The sequence below is a fragment of the Amblyraja radiata genome, chromosome 8, assembly GCF_010909765.2.
Source record: "Amblyraja radiata isolate CabotCenter1 chromosome 8, sAmbRad1.1.pri, whole genome shotgun sequence".
Lineage (NCBI taxonomy): Eukaryota > Metazoa > Chordata > Chondrichthyes > Rajiformes > Rajidae > Amblyraja > Amblyraja radiata.
The window spans coordinates 74,822,645-74,848,018 of record NC_045963.1 but is presented as its reverse complement, the minus strand read 5'-3'; the positions used below and the strand labels follow the sequence as shown (position 1 = coordinate 74,848,018).

General features: G+C 47.8%; 1 protein-coding gene across 2 annotated transcripts in view; it reads right to left on the bottom strand.

Moving 5' to 3' along the window:
* The window catches only part of plcb4 (phospholipase C beta 4), a 445,314-nt gene that overhangs the window by 149,986 nt on the left and 269,954 nt on the right, over positions 1-25,374 (bottom strand). For both annotated transcript variants that reach the window (XM_033026236.1, XM_033026237.1), the window contains exons 4-10: positions 21,384-21,464; positions 20,286-20,345; positions 17,388-17,531; positions 13,640-13,719; positions 9,818-9,871; positions 7,722-7,803; positions 1,482-1,582 (exon numbers count right to left, since the gene is read on the bottom strand). In XM_033026236.1, the coding sequence (XP_032882127.1) occupies positions 1,482-1,582; positions 7,722-7,803; positions 9,818-9,871; positions 13,640-13,719; positions 17,388-17,531; positions 20,286-20,345; positions 21,384-21,464 (602 nt within the window). The remainder of the gene's footprint in view (positions 1-1,481; positions 1,583-7,721; positions 7,804-9,817; positions 9,872-13,639; positions 13,720-17,387; positions 17,532-20,285; positions 20,346-21,383; positions 21,465-25,374) is intronic.

Below are 25,374 nucleotides of genomic sequence, written 5' to 3'. Positions count from 1 at the left end.
TAAACTAGACTGAACTAACAGGACCCATAGCATGATATATCCCACGATGTTGCATTAAGTTAATATTTTATCTAAACTAGCAGCATAGATTAACAAATGACTGTTAGTCCAGCAGATGCAGAATAAATCCAGCTGCGCTCCACACTAGATTAATTGTTAAGGTTAAATTAAATAAATATTTGTTATGTTTTCAATGCCACTATTAATTTATCATAACAAGTACTGTAACAACATATGGGTCAACATGCCATGTCCTCTCTTAGTGAAAAGAGATTTTAAAAACAGCATCGCCCAGATGTCATGTATCTGCACACTGTGGGCGGCTCGATTGCAGGCATGTATTGCCTTTCCGCTGACTGGTTAGCGGGCAACAAAAGTACAACACTTGCACGTGGCATCACGGTGGTGCAGCGGCAGAGTTTCCGCCTCACTGCGCCAGAGACGCAGGTTCGATCTCGACCACGGGTACTGCCTGCATGGAGTTTGCACATTCTCCCCGTGACCTGCGTGGGTTTTCTCCGGGTGCTCCGGTTTTCTCCCACACTCCAAAGACGTGCAGGCTTGTCGGTTAATTGGCTTCGGTAAAAATTGTAAATTGTCCCTAGTGTGCGTAGGATAGTGTTAGTGTGCGGCGATCGCTGTTCGGCACGGACTCGGTGGGCCCGAAGGGATAGTTTCCGCGCTGTATCTCCAAACTAAACTAAACTTGCAGTGGAACTAAACATACAGATGTGAATGCAGAAAGCTGCCAACACACGAAACATGCATTCACTGCCCGTACCCAAAGACACATCTTGCCCTCCAATGTCTGTTATATTCCCATAAATGCTGCTCTTATTAATGCATTAATAAACCGTCTGGAGCTTCAATTAGTTTAGTGTAGAGATACAGAGTGGAAACAGTCCCTTCGGCCCATCGAGTCCGCACTGACCAGCAATCCCCGCACACTAACACTATTCTACACACACTAGGAACAATTGACACAAAATGCTGGAGCAACTCAGCGGGACAGGCAGAAACTCTGGAGGGACAGAATGGTTGACATTTCGGGTCGAGACCCTTCTTCCGACCCAAAACGTCACCCATTCCTTCTCTCCAGAGATGCTACCTGTCCCTAACCCTAACCCTAACCCTAACCCTAACCCTAACCCTAACCCTAACTGAGTTACTCCGGCTTTTTGTGTCCGTCTTCAGTTTAAACCAGCATCTGCAGTTCCTTCCTACACTCGGGCCAATTTACATTTACACCAAGCCAATTAACCTGTAGACCTGGACATCTTTGGAGTGTGGGAGGAAACCGGAGCACCCGGAGAAAACCCACGCAGGTCACGGGGAGAACGTGCAAACACCGTACGGGCAAACTTCATGTTGTCAGGATGGAACCCGGGTCTCTGGCGCTGTAAGGCAGCGACTCGACCACTGCGCCTCCGTGACATCGTTAATTAATAATCACTACCCATTCCGAATAATTAAACACTTACAGTGTCCTGAATAGTTCTTCGATGTCAGTGCGTGGGCAAATTTTTTGAGTTAGTGCATAAAACTTATCAAAGGTGAAAACAGCTGGCTCAATTTCATCAATCTGTAAGACATGAGAGAATATCATTAATATTTATTTGAAGATTTATTAACCTATCAAGCTTATTAATAACATGATTAGATGAAATCAATATAATACTGACAGCTTTTATATTTTCTTATCAGTAATGCAATGAAAATAGTATCGTGGCCTGAAATAAAATTGGTCATAAGATCTCAGAGTAATCTGAATATCCACCTTACTCCACCCGCACAAGAGTATTCTGCACAAAATGATAGTCCGGGGAGGCAGATGTGTATTTCTGTGGCTGCAGTCAAGGTCTGGAGCAGCGGTAGAGTTGCTGCCTCACCTATGTTGGTAGCCACGACACGGGTAGGAAGGGAGGTGAGGTTTTACAGAGAGTATGTAGGGAGTGAGATGCAGGCCCACTGCCGATATACAAACAGAGGGTACCGGAATGTTCCGCCAGGGGTGCCGAGAAACCGGCCCGCAAAGGCTACCTCGGTAAGTCGGCTATTGGAACGTATGATTTGAGTATAGGAGCAGGGAGGTTCTACTGCAGTTGTACAGGGTCTTGGTGAGACCACACCTGGAGTATTGCGTACAGTTTTGGTCTCCTAATCTGAGGAAAGACGTTCTTGCCATAGAAGGAGTTCAGAGAAGGTTCACCAGACTGATTCCTGGGATGGCAGGACTTTCATATGAAGAAAGACTGGATAGACTCGGCTTGTACTCGATAGAATTTAGAAGATTGAGGGGGGATCTTATAGAAACTTACAAAATTCTTCGGCCCAACACGTCTCTGCTGACCCTGATACCCATGTAAGCTCGTCCCATTTGCCTGCGCTTTGGCCCATATCCCTCTAAACCTTTCCTATTCACGTATCTATCCTGTGTCTTTTAAATGTTGTTATAGTTCCTGCCTCAACTACCTCCTCTGGCAACTCGTTCCACATACCCACCACCTACAGGGTGAAAAGGATGCCCCTCAGGTTCCCATTTAAATCTTGGCCTTGGACAAAAATGCTGGAGAAACTCAGTGGGTGCAGCAGCATCTATGGAACAAAGGAAATAGGCAACGTTTCGGGCCGAAACCCTTCTTCAGTCTGATGGCCTTGGCCTTCTCGTCTTAAACCTCTGTCCTCTAGTTTTTGATTTCCCTACTCTAGGTAAAGGACTCTATGCATCCCCCCTATCTATTCCCTTCATGATGTTTTGCAACGCTATAAGATCACCCCTCAGCCTCCTGTATGACAAGGAATACAGCCCTAGCCTACCCAACCCCTCCCTCGGGACGACAGATGGCACAATGGGCTAAGTGTTCGGCTGGCAACCGGAAGGTAGCCGGTTCGAATCCCGCTTGGAGTGCATACTGTCGTTGTGTCCTTGGGCAAGACACTTCACCCACCTTTGCCTGTGTGTGAATGTGTGTGAGTGATTGGTGGTGGTCGGAGGGGCCGTAGGCGCAGATTGGCAGCCACGCTTCCGTCAGTCTGCCCCAGGGCAGCTGTGGCTACAGAAGTAGCTTACCACCACCGAGTGTGACTGAGGAGTGAATGAATAATGCGATGTAAAGCGCCTTGAGTATTAGAAAGGCGCTATATAAATCCCATCCATTATTATTATTATTATAGCTCAGGACCCCAGGTCCTGATGACATCTTTGTAAATCTTCTCTGCACCCTTTCTAGCTAAGTAGCATTCTTCCCACAGCGGATTGACCAAGACTGAACACTCTACTCCGAATGCAGCCTCACCAACGTCTTATACAACTCTAGCAGGACCTCCCAATGTCTATGCTCAATATAGACACAAAATGCTGGAGTAACTCAGCAGGACAGGCAGTATCTCTGGAGCGAATGAATGGGTGACGTTTTGGGTCGAGACCCTTTTTCAGAAGGGTGAAAACCCAAAACGTCTCCTGGCCATTTTCTCCACAGATGCTGCCTGAGCTGCTGAGTTACACCAGCACTTTGTGCTTTCCCCACAAAGCCTTCAGCTGGTGCACCTGAGGTCCCCACCACTGCCGGACTGTGCGTCTTTGGAGTGTGGGAGGAGGCCGGGGCTCCCAGAGGAAACCCACACGGTCACGGGGTGAACGTACCAACTCCGCACAGACAGCACCGAACCCGGGTCAGGATCGAACCCGGGTCTCAGACGCTGAGAGGCAGCACCTCTACCACTGCGCCACCGTGCACTGTTGTATGCGACAGATGGCACAATGGGCTAAGTGTTCGGCTGGGCTAAGTGTTCGGCTGGCGACCGGAAGGTAGCCGGTTCGAATCCCGCTTGGAGTGCATACTGTTGTTGTGTCCTTGGGCAAGGCACTTCACCCACCTTTGCCTGTGTGTGAATGTGTGTGAATGTGTGTGAGTGATTGGTGGTGGTCGGAGGGACCGTAGGCGCAGATTGGCAGCCACGCTTCCATCAGTCTGCCCCAGGGCAGCTGTGGCTACAGAAGTAGCTTACCACCACTGAGTGTGACTGAGGAGTGAATGAATAATGCGATGTAAAGCGCTTTGAGTATTAGAAAGGCGCTATATAAATCCCATCCATTATTATTATTATTATGCTCTTGGCAAATAGTCCCTAATGCCCCTGTCCCACTTAGGAAACCTGAACGGAAACCCGTCTGGAGACTTTGCTCCCCACCCAAGGTTTCCGTGCGGTTCCCGGAGGTTGCTGGAGGTTGCAGGTAGTGGAAGCAGGTAGGGAGACTGACAAAAACCTCCGGGAACCGCACGGAAACCTTGGGTGGGGCGCAAAGTCTCCAGAGGTTTCTGTTCAGGTTTCCTAAGTGGGACAGGGGCATTAGCCTTCCTACTAGAATGGCTAATGTGTGCAATGTGACCCTGTTCACGGGGCTGCCTATATTGATTGAAACACAGCAGAAAATTTACATTCCATTATTTTATTTAGTTTTTTCAATTAATTTCTATTGCTTTAAGGTATTATTAAATAAAAGTTTAATTTTTAATTAGCTTTTAAAAATTATTTTGTTTTAATTATTTGAATCTCTTTGAAGCATTTTGAACAGTCTCAGTTTCGAGTAACCCTTGCATCCCCTCTCTCTCCGTCTCTCCCCACTCGAGTCATTGCACTAGTTTCACTGTCGTCCTGGTAAGTTTCATTGTCCGTATAACTCGTTATCACCTTCCCCGCAGCGAACAATGTAGCTAATGTACATAGGGAGAGCTATCCGGAGAGGTCTCTATTCCTTGGAGTGCAGGAGGATGAGGGGTGATCTTATTGAGGTGTATAAAATCATGAGATGAATAGATCGGGTAGATGCACAGAGCCCCTTGCCCAGAGTAGGGGAATCGAGGACCAGAGGACATAGGTTTAAGGTGAGTGGGGAAAAGATTAATAAGAATCTGTGTGCGAGCTGCCAGAGGAGGTAGTTGAGGCAGGGACTATATATTGTTCATAACAATACACAATAGGTGCAGGAGTAGGCCATTCAGCCCTTCGAGCCAGCACCGCCATTCAATGTGATCATGGCTGATCATCCACAATCAGTACCCTGTTCCTGCCTTCTCCCCATATCCCCTGACTCTGCTATTTTTAAGAGCCCTATCTAGCTCTCTCTTGAAAGCATCCAGAGAACCTGCCTCCACCACCCTCTGAGGCAGAGAATTCCACAGACTCACCAATCTCTGTGAGAAAAAGTGTTTCCTCGTCTCCGTTCTAAATGGCTTACTCCTTATTCTTAAACTGTGGCCCCTGGTTCTGGACTCCCCCAACATCGGGAACATGTTTCCTGCCATATTCCTTTTCCTCTATTCCCTGCACTTCTATCTGCTTATCAAAAAGCCTCTTAATCTTAAATGCCACTATCTGCCTTCCCGCATATCTCCTTTAAACCTTCTCCCTCTCAATATATAGCTATGGCCTCTATGGTTGGACACTTCCACCCTGGGAACAAGGTTCTGCCTCTCTATCATATCTATTCCTCTCATAACTTCTTTTAAGTCTCCCCTCAACCTCTGATGTTCCAGCGAATACAATCCAAGTCTATCCAACCTCTCCCTGGAGCTGAAACCCTTTCATCCAGCCAGCATTTTGGTAAACATCTCCTCTCAAAGAAATATCAAAACAAACTTTATTTGGAATTAAAAATATTTACAAATCATGAACTGTGCAAAATTCCTCTGGCATTCTCCATGGCTGTACATACATTCATTATTCATAATCATATTTTATTAGCCAAGTATGTTTTGCAACATACAAGGAATTTTAATTGGCAGTGTTTCCAAAAACCATAATGATAAAAGGATGTGTAAGAAGAACTGCAGATGCTGGAAAGATCCAAGGCAGCCAAAAATGCTGGAGAAACTCAGCGGGTGAGGCAGCATCTCTGGAGCGAAGGAATAGGCGACATATCAGGTCTTCAGTCTGAAGGTGAGTCTCGACCCGAAACGTCGCCTATTCCTTCTCTCCATAGGTGCTGCCTCACCCGCTGAGTTTCTCCAGCATTTTTGTCTACCTTTAATTATAAAAGGACGTTCCTTTAGGAAGGAGATGAGGAGGAATTTCTTTAGTCAGAGGGTGGGAATTCTTTGCCACAGAAGGCCGTGGAAGCCAAGTCAGTGGATATTTTTAAAGCAGAGAAAGCAAGTCACAGTTTAAGAATAAGGGGTAAGTCATTTAGGACTGAGATGACGAAACATTTCTTCACCCAGAGAGTTGCGAATCTGTGGAATTCTCTGCCACAGAAGGCAGTGGAGGCCATTTCACTGGATGTTTTCAAGAGAGAGTTAGATTTAGTTCTTCGGGCTAATGGAATCAAGGGATATGGGGAGAACGGTGTACTGATTTTGGATGATCAGCCATGATCATATTGAATGGTGGTGCTGCCTCGAAGGTCCGAGTGGCCTACTCCTGCACCTACCTTCTATGTTTCTATGATTAGTACGGCTGACAGGGGTTATGGGGAGAAGGCAGGAGAATGGGGTGAGGAGGGAGAGATAGATCAGCCATGATTGAATGGCGAGGTAGACCTGATGGGCCGAATGGCCTAATTCTTCCCCTGTTACTTATGACCTTATGACCCAGCGCCCTTGCCACTCGTGTGGCACCCTGGGGTGACATCCCTTCCCACATTTGCACCCTCTCGAAAACATCTCGGAAGGCATATGGAGGGAATTCCCAAGTTCAGGGCCTTGGTTGTTGCAGCCATCATCACCAAGGGTGAAGCAATAAAATTTGAGAGGACTATACCTTGGGTATTGAGAGGACTAGACCTTGGAAGCTAGTAACAGGATAGTGCGAAACCGTACTATAGAACCAACCTATTGACCACTATAAATAATTATCATTTTCAATGTCATTGCACTAGTTTCACTGCCGTCCTGGTGAGTTTCATTGTCTGTATAACTCGTTTTCACCATCCCACAGTGAACAATATATCTAATGCATATCGGGAGAGGTTGAGTAGGCTGGGACTCTATTCCTTGGAGCGGAGGAGGATAAGGGGTGATCTTATTGAGGTGTATAAAAATCCTGAGATGAATAGATCGGTCAGACGCACAGAGCCCCTTGCCCAGAGTAGGGGAATCGAGGACCAGAGAACATAGGTTTAAGGTGAATGGGGAAATGATTGATAAGAATCTGAGTGGTAATGTTTTCACACAGAGGGTGGTGGGTGTATGAAACGAGCTGCCAGAGGAGGTAGTTGAGGCTGGGATTATCCCAACGTTTAAGAAACAGTTAAAGGGCCTGTCCCACTTTCACGACCTAATTCACGACCTCTGCCGAGTTTGCCCTTGACTCATACTCGCAGCATGGTCGGTAGGAGGTCGTAGGTAGGTCGTAGCAGGCCGTGATGCTAGTCGCAGGTACTCATGGCATCAAGTAGGTCGGGGCGTTTTTTCTAGCCTGATGAAAAATGTCCATGAGTAAAAAAGGTCTTGAAAGTGGGACAGGCCCTTTAGACAGGTACATGGATAGGACAAGTTTGGAGGGATATGGGCCATACGCAGACAAGTGGGACTAGTGTAGCTGGGACATGTGGGTCGGTGTGGGCAAGTTGGGCCGAAGGGCCTGTTTCCACACTGTATCACTCCAGGTGAATGGTGAATGGGGAAATGATTAATAAGAATCTGTTGTAATAATTATTTCCACACTATATTTCATTAACATTAAAAGAGGGAAGGCAAATTCAAGGATCCAAAAAAACTTACCTTGCCACTTGGAAAACCGAGCTCTTTCAATACCTGAAATATCACCTTTTCTGTCTTGCCTGATGCAAAAGTTCTGGTAATACTGGAAAACAAAATGACAACCAAATGCTCACAGACTCTGGATTCTTAGGAGTAACTGCCTGCCCGCTTATCTCCAAAAAGTGAGTTTGGATTGTTCTCATTTTATCCACCTAGTCACGCCAATTTACACTTGCAAAACTAAGTTATTGAAGCCAAATAATGCACACTGGAGTTTGTTGAACCAATACCATCCACAGTCCACTCTTCGATGATTTGCCTTTGGTGAAATAGCCATGTGCCCGGATAGCAGTACAATGTGGAAACAGGCCCTTCGGCCCAACTTGCACACGCTGACCAACAGGCCCCATCCACACTAGTCACACTTGCTCATGCTTGAATCATAGCCTTTACACCTATCCAATCCATGTACCTGGGCAAATATCTCTTAAACATTATGATAGTACCTGCCTCAACTATCTCTTCCGGCAGCTCGTTCTACACACCTGTCGCCCTTTGTGTAAAAATGTTAGGCCTCAGGTTCCTATTAAATCTTTCCCCCTTACCTTAAACCTATATCCTCTGGTTCTCGATTCCCTTACTCTGGGCAAAAGACCGTGCGTTTACCCGATCTAGTCACCTCATGATTTTGTACACCTTCACCCCTCATCTTCTTGCGCTCCAAGGAATAGAGTCCCAGCCTGCTCAACCTCTCCTGAAAGCTCAGGCATTGGAGTCCCAGCAACATCCTCATAAATCTTCTCTGCAACATTTCAATAGACAATAGGTGCTTCTTAGGGACGACAGATGGCACAATGGGCTAAGTGTTCGGCTGGCGACCGGAAGGTAGCCGGTTCGAATCCCGCTTGGAGTGCATACTGTCGTTGTGTCCTTGGGCAAGACACTTCACCCACCTTTGCCTGTGTGTGAATGTGTGTGAATGTGTGTGTGATTGGTGGTGGTCAGAGGGGCCGTAGGCGCAGATTGGCAGCCACGCTTCCGTCAGTCTGCCTCAGGGCAGCTGTGGCTACAGAAGTAGCTTACCACCACCGAGTGTGACTGAGGAGTGAATGAATAATGCGATGTAAAGCGCCTTGAGTATTAGAAAGGCGCTATATAAATCCCATCCATTATTATTATTATTATTCTTCTTCTGTCGTATGTCTTTTAGACCTGCAGCTCCAGGGCAATCAGACCTCGTTCACCATTCGGTGGCCGGTGTTTGGGGCAACTGGTGACTCTGTGCTCCACTGTCTGTGTTGGGTCCCCACACTCGCAGGAGGCGCTCGCTGTCCACGATGCCCCACCTCTTCATCGCTACTCCATAGCGTCCAACGCCTGTCCTCAAGCGGTTGAGGGTTGTCCACTGCTTTCGGGGCAGGTCCTGGCCGGGGACGTCCATGGGGGTCATTGATGTACTGGTGTAGCCTAGATGGTTCCGCTGACTTCCACTGGTCTCTCCATCTCGTCTACGAGAGCCTGCTTGAAATCCACCCCACGGAAGTACCCCCCCCCGAAAATGTGTTCCCTAGGCTGGGTGAGGGGGCCAATCCCGACCACATCGGGACTTGCGCAGCCGATCGGCGGGCGGAATTTGCCCCCTGTGGTCGGAGCTCTGGAACATTCCGGTACCATCGCACTCCTCTCGGAGACCGTGACCTCCGGCAAAACGGATAATCCGGCAAGACTCTGGACTCAAAAATCTGTGGTGGATCTGTATCTCACTGCAATAAACCAATAAGCACTTTAATTTAGATTAGTTTAGAGATACAGCACGGAAACACCGCAGCGACCAGCGATCCTCGCGCACTTCCATTATCCTGCATATAGTAGGGGACAATTTAAATTTATAACAAGCCAATTAACCTACAAAGATGTATGTCTCTGGGGAGTGAGGGAGAAAGCGGAATACCCAGAGATAACTCACGCAGGTCACAGGGACAACGTACAAACTCCGTACAGGCAGCACCTGGCACAGGATCTCTGGCGCTGTGAGGCGGTAGCTCTCCCGCTGCGCCACCGTGCTGCCCACTTCCTCGAAGCGCCCTAAATGCCCTAAGTAGGACAGAATTTCTCACCTCCTTACTGGAATCTTTCCATTTACATTAGTCAGAAACGATAATCTCATCCAGCTGAAAGAAGAAAAAAAAAATCATTCATGTTATTATTTATCAACTCCGGGCCAGACAGGAGGATGGAAGCAGCACGACAGACACAAGTGCTGGAGTAACTCAGCGGGACAGGCAGCATGGCTGGAGAGAAGGGATGGGTGACGTTTCAGGTCGAGACCCTTCTTCATAAGATCATAAGTTCATAAGTGATGGGAGCAGAATTAGGCCATTCGGCCCATCAAGCCTTCTCCGCCATTCAAACATGGCTGATCTATCTCTCCCTCCTAACCCCATTCTCCTGCCTTCTCCCCATAACCTCCGCCACCCATACCAATCAAGAATCTATCTATCTCTGCTTTAAATATATCCACTGACTTGGCCTCCACAGCCTTCTGTGGCAAAGAATTCCTCAGATTCACCACCCTGTGACAAAATAAATTCCTCCTCAACTACTTCCTAAAAGAATGTCCTTTAATTATGTGGCTGTGATCTCTAGTCCTTGACTCTCCCATTAGTGGAAACAACCTCTCCACATTCACTCTATCCAGGCCTTTCGCTATTCTTCAAACTCGATCCGAAACTGTGGGTGGAGGTGATGGGAATATGGGGAGAGAAGGTTGCAAGAAAAATTAGTGGGGTAATGGATTGTGTTCTGGGCTGCGTTAAAACATCCTCTGAGATCACACGGATAAATAGAACCTCTAACAGAACAGCCCATGCCGACCATCGATCACCCATTCACACAGAGTCTGAAGAAGGGTCTCGATCCGAAAAGTCACCCATTCCTTCTCTCCAGAGATGCTGCCTGTCCCGCAGAGTTACTCCAGTACTTTGTGTCTGTCATCGGTGTAAACCAGCATCTGCAGTTCCTTCCTACACATGGAAGGACAGGAGTAACTCTGCAGGTCAGGCAGCATCTCTGGAGAATACGTCTGAAGAAGGGTCTTGACCCAAAACTTTACCTATCCTAAAAGCCCTGTCCCACTGTACGAGTTCATTCAAGAGCTCTCCCGAGTTTACAAAAAAATCAAGCTCGTGGTAAGCACGTCGAATGTACGTAGCGGGTACGTCGGAGCTCGGGGACGTCTCTTAGCGGCTCGTAACGCTAACGGCAGGTACTTGGGAAACGGGGTAAGCTCTGAAAGACTCGTGAAGATTTTTTTTCAACTTGTTGAAAAATGTCCACCAGAGCCCCCCCGAGTACCTGCGAGCGGCCATTACCGTAAATCCCCGAGTTCGAATCGGGGCTAAACTCGGGAGAACTCTTGAATGAAATCGTATGTGGGAGAGGGCTTTTACGCTCCACAGATGCTGCCTGACCCGTGGAGCTACTCCAGCACTTAATGTCCACTCGAGGAAAAAGTGCTATTTACGACTAATAAAATGAGTCTGAAGAAACGGCCCGACTTGAAATACCTATCCATCCCCTGCACAGATGCTGCCTGACCTGCTGAGTTCCTCCAGCACCTTGCTACCATTATAAATGGCCATTTTGTACTGAGTCCACTCAGTTCTACGTTATCCCAATTTCTCACCCACTCACTACACGCGAGGGGCAATTTACAGAGGGCAATTAGCCGAAAAACCTGCACGTCTTTGGGATGTGAGAGAAAACTCACACGGTGACGGGGCGAACTGACAAACTCCGCACAGACAGCACCTGAGGTCAGGATTGAACTGGGGTCTCTGGCGCTGCGAGGCAGCAGCACTACCGCTGCGCCACCCTGCCACTCCTCCACCCTGCCACTCCTCAAACACCCTGATGGCCCGCATCACGGACATTTAAAAAAACATTTGATAAAGGTTCACTACTTACTAAACAGATAACTCACAAAACGGTTAGTTAGATGCAACTTGGCTTGGACAAACTCTGAACATTAATACCCCATTATCTGTTATTTGCATATTATCAGTTTATTTATTCATGTGTGTATATACGTATATAATGGTATATGGACACACTGATCTGTTCTGTAGTCAATGCCTACTATGTTCTGTTGTGCTGAAGCAAAGCAAGAATATAATTGTCCTATCAGGGACACATGACAATAAACTCTCTTGAATCTCAAACTTTACTTATTATCGGTTGATGGAAGTGGCGAGGACAGCAGCCAAGTAAGCAACACAGGCACGTGACTCTCCTCATGTCACCACTTCCATAAACAAAGAATTACATGGTATTTTATACTGTGTTTTTGTCACTAAAGCACATTCCAAAGATGTAAGTCATGGTCAGAGATACAGTCAATACAAATCACCACAGGATGCGGTTGAGTTTGTTTCTTGTCAATCAGCAGTCGCACATCAAAGGCATCCTATCAGTTTTTAAGAAGGAACTGCAGATGCTGGAAAGGGGTGCTTTCAAGATAAGACATTTTAAAGGCATCAGTCATTGTCTCAATATACCTCACTGGGACAAGTCTGGGCTTCTCTCTCTCATCAATTGGTAGACACATTTCAAAGGCATTAGTCATTGTCTCAATACACAGCAACCTGGGCTTATCTCTCTCTCTTATCAATCTACTGGAGAAGGCCTGCTTGAGACGAAGCTATAACCTAATCGAGGATTCCATTATATATATATTTAAAAGCATTTAACCTTTTCACATTCAAATAGATGTTAAAATATGATTAAAAACATCATAAAACGCTAACAAGTAATGTTAACTATCCAAATGTCACCTATCCATGTTCTTCAGAGATGCTGCCTGCCTTGAGATGTCACCGATCCATGGTAGGTGCCGTTTCATGTTAGGACCCTCCTTCAGATCTGAAACGTCACCTATCCATGTTCTCCAGAGAGGCTGCCTGACCCGCTGAGTTACACCAGGACACACACACACCGAGTTACACAAAAGCACTTGGTGTCTTTTTTATACCTCCAAAAAAACGCTCTTCACAAAATAGTTGGTTTAGTTTAGAGATACAGCGCGGAAACAGGCCCTTCGGCCCACCGTGTCCGCAGCGACCAGCACATTAACACAATCCTACGCCCACGAGGGACAATTGACTGTACAACTTTACCGAAACCAATTAGCCTACAAACCTGTACGTCTTTGGAGTGTGGGAGATCACGGAGAAAACCCACGCAGGTTCACGGGGAGAACGTACAAACTCAGTACAGACAGCACTCGTAGTCGGGATCGAACCCGGTTCTCTAGCGGCACGAGGCAGTAACTCTACCGCTGCGCCACCGTGCCGTGTTTGTTACTGATTTCATATTTAAGGGCCTGTCCCACTGTACGATGTAATTCAAGAGTTCTCTGGAGTTTCCCCTGATTCGAACTTGGAGAATTACGGTGACAGCTGCACGTAGGTACTCGGGGCTCACGTGGACATTTTTCAACATGTTGAAAAATCTTCCCGAGCTCACCGCGTTTCCCGAGTACCTGCCGTTAGCGTTACGAGCTGCTAAGAGACGTCCCCGAGCTCCGACGTACCCGCTACGTACTTTCCACGAGTTTGATTTTTTTTAAGCTCGGGAGAGCTCATGAATTACCTCGTAAAGTGGGACAGGCCCTTTAAAACTAGTTCTTATTGTTTTAATGAAACCGAACGCAATATCATTCAGACGCAAATTTAATATTAGCAACACCAATTTTGCAAATCATTTTTCAGTTCAGCCAATTCTTCTTTATTCAACTTACTCTGTATGCGTAGGATTAATAAAAAAAAGTCTCCAAGCAGAATATAAGCATGCACAATGCATAAATTAAATCCAATACTTAGCAATTACATTGGTTATTATTTTACAATTTAAGCAAGGAAATTATAAAGATTAAACTTAACTGTTTTGTGAGGCAGGTCATAGGGCAGACACTGTTCGCTTTGAAGTTGTGGACAATCGATTTCAATCCCTCAACCCAATGCTGAAAGATATAAAAGGTAAAAGGTTTTTGGAATATTTCTTTTCGTTGTAATGGACTACTTATTGCATCAGCGTGGCAGGCAGAGATAGATCAGCCATGATTGAATGGCGGCGTAGACTTGATGGGCCGAATGGCCTAATTCTACTCCTATTCCTTATGAACATTTGACGGTCAAACGCTGTTCATAAGTTCTAGGAACAGAATTAGGCCCTTCAGCCCATCAAGTCTACTCCGCCATTCAATCATGGCTGATATATCGCTCCCTCTCAACCCCATTCTCCTGCCTTCTCCACATAACCCCTGACACCCGTACTAATCAAGAATCTGTCAATCTCCACCTGAAAAGTACCCACTGACTTGGCCTCCACAGCCTTCAGTGGCAAAGAATTCCACAGATTCACCACCCTCTGACTAAAGAAATTCCTCCTCATTTCCTTTCTAAGGTATGTCCTTTAATTCTGAGGCTCTCCCACTAGTGGAAACATCCTCTCCACATCCACTCTATCCAGGCCTTTCACTATACGGTTAGTTTCAACGAGGTGACCCCTCATCCTTCTAAACTCCAGCGAGTACAGGCCCAGTGCCATCAAACGCTATTTCTCATCGTTGCAACAATTCCAGTTAACAGTCACCTAACACGCTAACTCCCTCTTACGAAATGCTTACAAAATTCCTCAGCAATTAGGCATAGCGATACAGCTGGTCGAGCCACTGCCTCACAACACCAGAGCTGTGGGTGCGATCCTGACCTCAGGTGCTGTCTGTGTGGAGTTTGCACATTCTCCCTGCGACCGCAATGGGCGCTCCGGATTCCTCTTACATCCCAAGAACGTTGGCTAATTGGCCTCTGTAAATTGCCTCTGATGTGTAGAGAGTGGATGAGAGGGTGGGATTACATGGAACTAGTGTGTACAAAGGAACTGCTGGTTTACTGCAAAGGCAGACACAAAAAGCTGGAGTAACTCAGCGGGACAGGCAGCATCTCTGGCGAGAAGGAATGGGTGACGTTTCTGGTTGAGATCCATCTTCAGACTGATGGAGGTGTTGGTGCTGGTGCTGGTGCTGGTGTTGGTGTTAGTGTCGGTGTTAGTGTCGGCGTCGGTGTTAGTGTCGGTGTTAGTGTCGGTGTCAGTGTCGGTGTTAGTGTCGGTGTCGGTGTTAGTGTCGGTGTCGGTGTTAGTGTCGGCGTCGGTGTTAGTGTCGGTGTTGGTGTTAGTGTCGGTGTCGGTGTTAGTGTCGGTGTTGGTGTCGGTGTTGGTGTTAGTGTCGATGTTGGTGTTAGTGTCGGTGTTAGTGTCGGTGTTGGTGTTAGTGTCGGTGTTAGTGTCGGTGTTAGTGTCGGTGTCGGTGTTGGTGTTAGTGTCGGTGTTAGTGTCGGTGTTAGTGTCGGTGTTGGTGTTAGTGTCGGTGTTGGTGTTAGTGTCGGTGTTAGTGTCGGTGTTAGTGTCGGTGTCGGTGTTAGTGTCGGTGTCGGTGTTGGTGTCGGTGCCGGTGTCGGTGTCGGTGTCGGTGTTAGTGTCGGCGTCGGTGTCGGTGTTGGTGTTGGTGTCGGTGTCGGTGTCGGTGTTGGTGTCGGTGTCGGTGCCGGTGTTGGTGTCGGTGTTGGTGCTGGTGTTAGTGTCGGTGCTGGTGTTGGTGTCGGTGTCGGCGTCGGTGTCGGTGTCGGTGCTGGTGTTAGTGTCGGTGCTGGTGTTGGTGTTGGTGTCGGTGTCGGTGTCGGTGTCGGTGTCGGTGTCGGTGCCGGTGTTGGTGTCGGTGTCGGTGTTGGTGTTGGTGTTGGTGTCGGTGTTGGTGTCGGTGTTAGTGTCGGTGTTGGTGTTGGTGTCGGTGTCGGTGTCGGTGTTGGTGTCGGTGTCGGTGTCAGTGTTGGTGTTGGTGTCGGTGCTGGTGTCGGTGCTGGTGTTAGTGTCGGTGTCGGTGTTGGTGTCGGTGCTGGTGTTAGTGTCGGTGTCGGTGTCGGTGTTGGTGTCGGTGCTGGTGTCGGTGTCGGTGCTGGTGTTGGTGTCGGTGTCGGTGCTGGTGTCGGTGTCGGTGCCGGTGCCGGTGTTGGTGTCGGTGTTGGTGCTGGTGTTAGTGTCGGTGCTGGTGTTGGTGTCGGTGTCGGTGCTGGTGTTAGTGTCGGTGTTGGTGTTGGTGTCGGTGTCGGTGTCGGTGTCGGTGTCGGTGTCAGTGTCGGTGTCGGTGCCGGTGTTGGTGTCGGTGTCGGTGTTGGTGTTGGTGTCGGTGCCGGTGTTGGTGTCGGTGTTGGTGTCGGTGTCGGTGTCGGTGTCGGTGTCGGTGTCAGTGTTGGTGTCGGTGTCGGTGTCGGTGCTGGTGTCGGTGCTGGTGTTAGTGTCGGTGTCGGTGTTGGTGTCGGTGCTGGTGTCGGTGTCGGTGTCGGTGCCGGTGTTGGTGTCGGTGTCGGTGCTGGTGTTGGTGTTGGTGTCGGTGTCGGTGTCGGTGTCGGTGCCGGTGTTGGTGTCGGTGTCGGTGTCGGTGCTGGTGTTAGTGTCGGTGTCGGTGTTGGTGTCGGTGCTGGTGTCGGTGTCGGTGTCGGTGTCGGTGTTGGTGTCGGTGCTGGTGTCGGTGTCGGTGCCGGTGCTGGTGTTGGTGTCGGTGCTGGTGTCGGTGTCGGTGCTGGTGTTGGTGTCGGTGTCGGTGTTGGTGTCGGTGCTGGTGTCGGTGCTGGTGTCGGTGTCGGTGCTGGTGTCGGTGTTGGTGTCGGTGTTGGTGTCGGTGTTGGTGTCGGTGTCGGTGCTGGTGTCGGTGCTGGTGTCGGTGTTGGTGTCGGTGTTGGTGTCGGTGTCGGTGCTGGTGTCGGTGTCGGTGCTGGTGTTGGTGTCGGTGTCGGTGCTGGTGTCGGTGTCGGTGCTGGTGTCGGTGTCGGTGCTGGTGTCGGTGTCGGTGCTGGTGTTGGTGTCGGTGCTGGTGTCGGTGTCGGTGCTGGTGTCGGTGCCGGTGTTGGTGTTGGTGTCGGTGTCGGTGCTGGTGTCGGTGTTGGTGTCGGTGTCGGTGCTGGTGTTGGTGTCGGTGTCGGTGTCGGTGTCGGTGCTGGTGTCGGTGTTGGTGTCGGTGTCGGTGCTGGTGTCGGTGCTGGTGTCGGTGTCGGTGTCGGTGCTGGTGTTGGTGCTGGTGTTGGTGTTGGTGTCGGTGCTGGCGTCAGTGTCGGTGTCGGTGCTGGTGTTGGTGCTGGTGTTGGTGTTGGTGTCGGTGCTGGTGTTGGTGTCGGTGCTGGTGTCGGTGTCGGTGCTGGTGTTGGTGTCGGTGTCGGTGCTGGTGTCGGTGTCGGTGCTGTTGTCGGTGTCGGTGCTGGTGTCGGTGCTGGTGTCGGTGTCGGTGTTGGTGTCGGTGTCGGTGCTGGTGTCGGTGCTGGTGTCGGTGTCGGTGTCGGTGCTGGTGTTGGTGCTGGTGTTGGTGTTGGTGTCGGTGCTGGCGTCAGTGTCGGTGTCGGTGCTGGTGTTGGTGCTGGTGTTGGTGTTGGTGTCGGTGCTGGTGTCGGTGCTGGCGTCGGTGTCGGTGTCGGTGCTGGTGTTGGTGCTGGTGTTGGTGTTGGTGTCGGTGCTGGCGTCGGTGTCGGTGTCGGTGCTGGTGTTGGTGTCGGTGTCGGTGTTGGTGTCGGTGCTGGTGTCGGTGTCGGTGTCGGTGCTGGTGTTGGTGTTGGTGTTGGTGTTGGTGCTGGCGTTGTGTACCTTGGCCGTGTCAGCACTCTCAGCCACCAGATACGTAAAGCTGATGTTCACCAGGTCTGCGTCGCAACAAATGCAAAATATCCTTCCATCCAGCTCGTTTTCCGCTTTTCCCACTGCCTCCAGCGCAGACAGTAATTTGGGATCCTTCCGCGAGAGAAAAAGAAACGCATCAACCCCAGCTCAAGGCATTATTTTAACTCACAAAAATGTCAATTGCACATTGGGAAAATAACCACGGCAAATTTCGGCTGAAATTGTGCAGCAGGTTTTGCAGTGCGGCACGGGAGAGTCGCTGCCTCACAGTGCCGTTCCCGGGTTCGATCCCGGCTACGGGTGCCGTCTGTACGGAGTTTGTACGTTCTCCCCGTGACCTGCGTGGGTTTTCTCCGGGTGCTCCGGTTTCCTCCCACTCTCCAAAGACGTGCAGGTTTGTAAGTTAATTGGCTTTGGTAAACACCGTAAATTGTCCCAAATGGGAAGGATAGTGCTAGTGTGCGGGTATCGCTGGTCGGCACGGACTCGGTGTGCTGAAGGGCCCGTTTCCGCGCTGTATCTCTAAAATCTTACTAAAGTAAAGGCGTAGAGGTTTAAATTATTCTGAAGTACTGTAGCGATCAAGGAGACACAAAGGTCTGCAGATGCTGGAATCTTGTGTTGAACACAAAGTACTGGAGTAACTCGGCAGGTCAGGCAGCATCTCTGGAGGAATTGCCTGATCGTTTGGGTCGGGATCCTCCTTCATCCTTTCCTTAACTTCTACCTTAGCCACTTATGTTTTGATCGAAACTCTCTCGTATTTCTCTGGTTGACCAACACAAGAGCGTTCACTGCTTTCTTGTAGAAACAAGGAACTGCAGATGCCGGTTAATACGCAAAAAGAACACAAAGTGCCGGAGTAACAGTTTAGTTTAGCTTAGAGATACAGTGCGGAAACAGGCCCGAAATCCCCGCACACTAACGCTATCCTACACACACACACACACACATACAAAGGACAATTTTTATATTCACCAAGCCAATTTACCTACAAACCTGTACGTCTTTGGAGTGTGGGAGGAAACCGAAGATCTCGGAGAAGACCCTCGCAGGTCACGGGGAGAACGTACAAACTCCGTACGGGCAGCACCCGTAGTCGGGATCGAACCCGGGTCTCCGGCGCTGCAAGTGCTGTAAGGTGGCAACTCTACCGCTGCGCCACCGTGGGTCAGGGCAGGTCAGGCGGCATCTCTGGATGAACGTGAAGAGATGGTGTTTCGAATGGGGATGCTTCAGACTGATTGCAAGAAAGGAGACCTTCTCCACAAGGATAGTTTCCTCCTGTGTCTCACCAGCCTGAGATCCCAACGGGGACAGATGTAGAAACAAAGAACTGCAGATGCTGATTAAGACACAAGAGGACACAAAAGTGGTGGAGTAACTCAGCAGGTCAGGCAGCATCTCTGGAGAACATGGATAGGTGACGAAGGGTCCTGACTCAATAAATGGGAAGGATCATACATCCTTTTCAGTATCTAACGTTTACTTTAGTTCCGAGACATAGCGTGGAAAAAGGCCCTTTGATCCATTGAGCCTGTGCCCACCTTACTCTGGTTCTATGTGTAGGAAGGAACTGCAGATGCTGGTTTAAATCGAAGATAGACATACAATGTTGGGACAGGCAGTATCTCTGGAAAGAATGGGTGACGTTTCGGGTCGAGACCCTTCTTCAGACTTACACTAGATCTATATTATCCCAGCTTTTCCAGAGATGCTGACTGACCCATTGTCACTCCAGCACTTTGCGTTCAACACAGCTTTCTTGTGCTTCTCATGTGGCATCACCAAACCCCCCCCCCCCCCCCAGCTTACTTTGAAGTAGAAATTTACCCTCTATTGTATTCATTAAATGCACAATGCAGTAATGCACCATTGTGCATTAAATGCATGCCGCAAAGGAACCTTTAGCTGCGAGCGAGATCTATTGGCATGAGTGGGCTCGGAAAGCTCACAATATCCTTTGGTTGGTCTTTAACCGGGTCCAGACTGTTCTGTCCAGTTCTGGAATGTTCATTCCAGAACATTCCACAGGACACAAGAGTACTGGAGTAAAGGGCCTGTCCCACGGGCATGCGACTCCATGCGACCTAAGCGACTCCATGCGGCAAGCGCGACCTAACCAGAAGCGGGGGCCGCGCGGAGGTCGAGTGAGTGACATGAAGTGCGGGCGAAGTCCGCGGGAGGTTCGCGCGTGACGTACGGCGTCGAGGTGGCTGCGGGCCGGCAGGCCGTTGCCGCGCAGAATTTTTGAACACGGTCAGTTTTTCGGAGCCCCGCGCGATGTCGGGACCAGCTCCGCACAACTCCATACGGCTCCGGCGATCGAAGTGATCGATCGATGCCAGGCGGCATCTCTGGAGAACAATGAATAGCTGACGTTTCGTGTCCAGACCCTTCTTCATTCCTCTTCACATTAGGGTCCAGACCCGAAACGTCATCCATCCATGTTTCTCCACAGCTTGACACAAAATGCTGGAGTAGCTCGGCGGGGTCAGGCAGCATCTCTGGAGAAAAGGAATAGGTGACGTTTCAGGTTGAGACCCTTCTTCAGACACTCCAGAGCTGCAGCCTGATCTGCTGAGTTACTCCAGCACACTTTGTGTCCTTTTGCATATTAAACAGCATTGGCCGTTCTTTGTTTCTACAGAACACCCTTCCATCCAGACCACATCTTCTTTTCCAACTGCCTCAAACAGCACAAAACAATTTTTCAGAAGAAAAACATTTGCATTTTCTAAATGGATTATTTTAAGCGATGAAGATGACAATTTTGACTTATTTCACCCACCCACTGAGTCATTTAATTCACACCCGATCTAGGTTCAATACTCAAGAGAAAACGGACACAAAGGAAATTCTTACCTTGCGGATATTCCCATATCGAATGCTGTTGACCATGGAACATTCCAGCACTTGTCCTTCCTTAAAGAAATACCAAAATTATGCTCCAGTTCACAACTTTCCACCACGTTAGACAACCATTTAAATTATTTACGGCGGCACGGTGGCGCAGCGGTAGAGATACTGCCTCACAGCGCCAGAGACCCGGGATCGATCCTGACTACGGGTGCTGTCGGTACGGAGTTTGCACGTTCTCCCCGTGACCTGCGTGGGTTTTCCTCCGAGATCTTCCTCCCACGCTCCAAAGACATACAGGTTTGTAGGTTAATTGGCTTGGTGTAAATGTAAATTGTCCTTAGTGAGTGTAGGATAGTCCCACTTGGCAATTTTTATTCGGCAACTGCCGCCGTTATTGACTGACATATCAGGTCATCGAAAAATTGCACATTTGGAAAATAACCACGGCAAATTTGAGGTAACGAGGTACAGTGAAAAGCTTTTTGTTGTGAGCTTGAGTTTGTATGTTCTACCTGTGACCGTGTGGGTTTCTCCTGATGCTCGGGTTCCCTCCCACATTCCAAAGACGTGCGGGTTTGTAAGCTAATTGGATTCTGTAAACTGTTCCCGAGTGTGTAGGATGTGAAACAGGGATAGCGTGAACGAGGGATTGTTGATCGGCGCGGACTCGATAGGTCAAAGGGCCTGTTTCTATGCTGCATCTCAAAACTAAACTAAAGATACTGAATAGGACATATGGCCCATTTCTTCGACAATTTGACAAAAAAAAATTGCGATAAAATAGATTTCTTAGTGACGAATAAAATTGTCTTTGACTTTGAATATATTAAAATGATTTTAATTTAAATTTAAATTACTTCATTCTAATTATTTTAGTTTATTGTCACGTGTACCGAGGTACAGTGAAAAGCTTTTGTTGCGTGCTATCCAGTCAGCGGAAAGACAATACATGATTACAATCGAGCCATTTTCCGCATTATCATCGTTCAACTCTTTATTTTTAACGCAATGGGACATTATAAATGTATCGTATATCATCTAAAACATGTCGACAGGGAAGGGAAAGTCGTTGGCCCAATGTTGAAATATAAACTGAAGTACCTTTCCATCACTTTTCCAGGTGAGAAAGAATCCAAATTCATCCACTTTCACAAGACAGTTTGGTTCGAACACAGACGGTTCCTGTTGGAAGAACAATTTTGAACAATAAATCAGCCGAGAACTACAGCTCCACAGAAGATATGTTGACCAGTAAAGACCTGAAGTTGGGTATGTATCCCGAACAGAAGTAAAGCTATAGGTGGACACAAAACGCTGGAGTAACTCAGCGGGACAGGCAGCATCTCTGGAGAGAAGGAATGGGTGACGTTTCGGGTCGTGACTCTTCTTCAGTCTCGACCCAAAACGTCACCCATTCCTTCTCTCCAGAGATGCTGCCTGTCCCGCTGAGTTACTCCAGCATTTTGTGTCTATCTTCGGTGTCAACCCAGCATCTGCAGTTCCCTCTTACACAGAAAATGAAGCGAAACTGCAAACAGTGGAGGGAAAGAAAGCTACGTGCAAACGGTTTCTGGGAAACGGACTCCCTGATCACCCAACTCAAAATTTGGGCTTTAGAGATACAGTGCGGAAACAGGCCTTTCGGCCCAACGAGTCTGCGCCGACCAATGATCACCTTACACTAGCAGCATCCTATACACTAGGGACAATTGACAATTTACAGAAGTCAATTAACCTACAAACCTGTACGTCTTTGGAGTGTGGGAGGAAACCGGAGCACCCGGAGAAAACCCACGCAGTCACGGGGAGAACGTACAAACGTTGTACAGACAGCGCCCGTGGTCAGAATCGATCCTGGGTCTCTGGTGTTTTAAGGCTGCAACTCTACCGCTGCGCCACCGTGCCATCATTGGTTCATGAAATTCAAAGACAAATGTTTCTATTTTTATATCAAACTTGGGTTGTTTTCTCTGGAGCATCAGAGGCAGAAGGCAGATCTAACAGAAGTATATAACATTTTCAGAGGCATAGATAAGAGTAGTCAGTCAGAATCTTTCTTTCCCCAGGGTGTAAACGTCAAAAACTAGTGTGCATAGCTTTAAGATGAGAAGGGGATAGACAATAGACAATAGGTGCAGGAGTAGGCCATTCGGCCCATCGAGCCAGCACCGTCATTCAATGTGATCATGGCTGATCATCCCCAATCAGTACCCCGTTCCTGCAAACCTCCCCATATCCCCTGACTCCGCTATCTTTAAGAGCCCTACCTAGCTCTCTCTTGAAAGTATCCAGAGAACCTGCCTCCACCGCCCTCTGAGGCAGAGAATTCCACAGACTCACCACTCTCTGCGTGAAAAAGTGTTTCCTCATCTCCGTTCTAAACTAAACTGGCAACAAGTCACCAGGGAAACCCTGCTTCAACTGCCCCTGTTGGGCAAACATAATGAAACAAAGCTTTTCACTGTACCTCAGTACACATGACAATAAAGGAAACTAAACGAGACTACATCTGGATCCTTTGAATAATGCTGAGAACTCTATCCGACACAGAAGCAACAGTATTTTCAGCTCGGAAATCAATTTTATTTATTACTAGCGATCCATTTGTATAGAACGTGCCACAGATTGCAACCTTCCCCCTTATTTCATCCCATTAGATAAGTAAGTAAGTAAGTTTATTGGCCAAGTATTCACATACAAGGAATTTGCTTTGGTGCTCCGCCCACAAGTAACAACATGACATACAGTGACAGTTACAAATGACTCAGAAAATACTAAACATTAATAATAATAAGACATTAATGATAAAACACCATTGATCAAGCATGTGAACCAACAAAATACCAGATCAAAGGGAGTCTACAGATTTTTGACTGTTGAGTAGAGCAACTACTCGTGGATAAAAACAGTTTTTATGTCTGACTGTGGCAGCTTTGACAGTCCGGAGTCGCCGATAAGGTCAAATCTACTTTGGAGGGGCTAATAACATTTTGTTAGACATAATGAAGAACATAGAACGGTACAGCACTCGAGCAGGCATTTTGGCCCACAATGTTCGTGCCAAACATGATATCGAGATAAATTAATCTCATCTGCCTGCAGTTGATCCATATCCTGCCATTTCCATGTAGCTAGCTAAAAGCCTCTTAAAATGCTGAGTCTTAAACACGTAATTCTTATCGCTGGTGTCTATTAATGCATTATCGGTTATCTGTAATCGCTGCAGATTTCGGCACAGAAGGCGCACTTATAAATGAGAGATTTTACAATTTTTCAGAAATTATTTTGCAAATATTCTGTAGTTTTGTCACATATTTATCACTTCAGGGTCAAATGTTACCTCTCGGTGAAAAGAATGCAATGTTTCACCAACGTAACCCACAAGGACTATTTAGATGTTCGTGCCCCTTAGTTCAGTTAAGTTTAGAGATACAGCGCGGAAACAGGCCATTCGGCCCACCGGGTCCGCGCTGACCAGCGATCCCCGCACATTAACACTATCCTACACTGAATAGGGACATGTGACGCAGGAGAATGGGGTTAGGAGGGAAAGATAGGTCAGCCACGATTGAATGGCGGATTAGACTTGATGGGCCGAATGGCCTAATTCTGCTCCTATATCATATGAATTACAGCAAAAGAGGGTCTGGAATACTTGCTAGAATTTAGAAGATTGAGGGGGGATTTATAGAAACTTACAAAATTCTTAAGGGGTTGGACAGGCTAGATGCAGGAAGATTGTTCCCGATGTTGGGGAAGTCCAGAACAAGGGATCACAGTTTAAGGATAAGGGGGAAATCTTTTAGGACCGAGATGAGGAAAACATTTTTCACACAGAGAGTGGTGAATCTCTGGAATTCTCTGCCACAGAAGGTAGTTGAGGCCAGTTCATTGGCTATATTTAAGAGGGAGTTAGATGTGGCCCTTGTGGCTAAAGGGATCAGGGGGTATGGAGAGAAGGCAGGTACAGGATACTGAGTTGGATGATCAGCCATGATCATATTGAATGGCGGTGCAGGCTTGAAGGGCCGAATGGCCTACTCCTGCACCTATATTCTATGTTTCTATGTTTCTATATCACAGATATCAGTACCAAATGCAAATATGGCAGTCCCATCAAGATATCAAACTGGAACTACAGACAATAGACAATAGGTGCAGGAGTAGGCCATTTGGCCCTTCGAGCCAGCACCGCATAAAGACATCTTGAAAACTTTGTGGCATTTACATTAGAGGGGACAATGGCTGAGACTTAAACTCATGTACAAACAACTGCTGTGATTATAAACAACAAGTATTTGTCTAGTTACTTTAACACGGGTAAACAGGGGCGGATATAAATCAATGCAAAATCGATGCACTGTTCTGGAATTAGTATTTTAGCCGACACTTCAATTAGGCAGAAATTGCAGAAGCTAGCTGAAAGATTCGAAGGCGTGCATTTGCAACAATCAATAATTTAGATCAATTTAAAATTAATTCCTGGGATGCTCAGAACTCGGGTCCATTAAGGTTTAATTGATGATCCTGCTTTTGACAAGCGCGCAGCCATTCATTACCATTACCATCCCAATCATTCTATTAGCTGGCATTTTTTCCCCCAGCGTGCAGGCACAGAAGTGCGCGACTTTTACAAAGACGGGAAAAGTGGCCTCAGTGTAGAATTATTCCGAGAGGAAAGCTTGGAAGCCAAGGTTAATTTTACCCAAAAAATAACCCTCCTTTATTACCCACCAAAGATGATTCCTGATTCCTGGGATGTCAGGATTTTCATATGAAGAAAGACTGGATAGACTTGGCTTGTACTCGCTAGAATTTAAAAGATTGAGGGGGGGACCTTATAGAAATTTACAGAATTCTTAAGGGGTTGGACAGGCTAGATGCTGGAAGATTGTTCCCGATATTGGGGAAGTCCAGAACAAGGGGTCACAGCTTAAGGATAAAGGGGAAATCTTTTAGGACCGAGATGAGTAAAACATTTTTTACACAGAGAGTGGTGAATCTCTGGAATTCTCTGCCACAGAATGAAGTTGAGGCCAGTTCATTGGCTATATTTAAGAGGGAGTTAGATGTGGCCCTTGTGGCTAAAGGG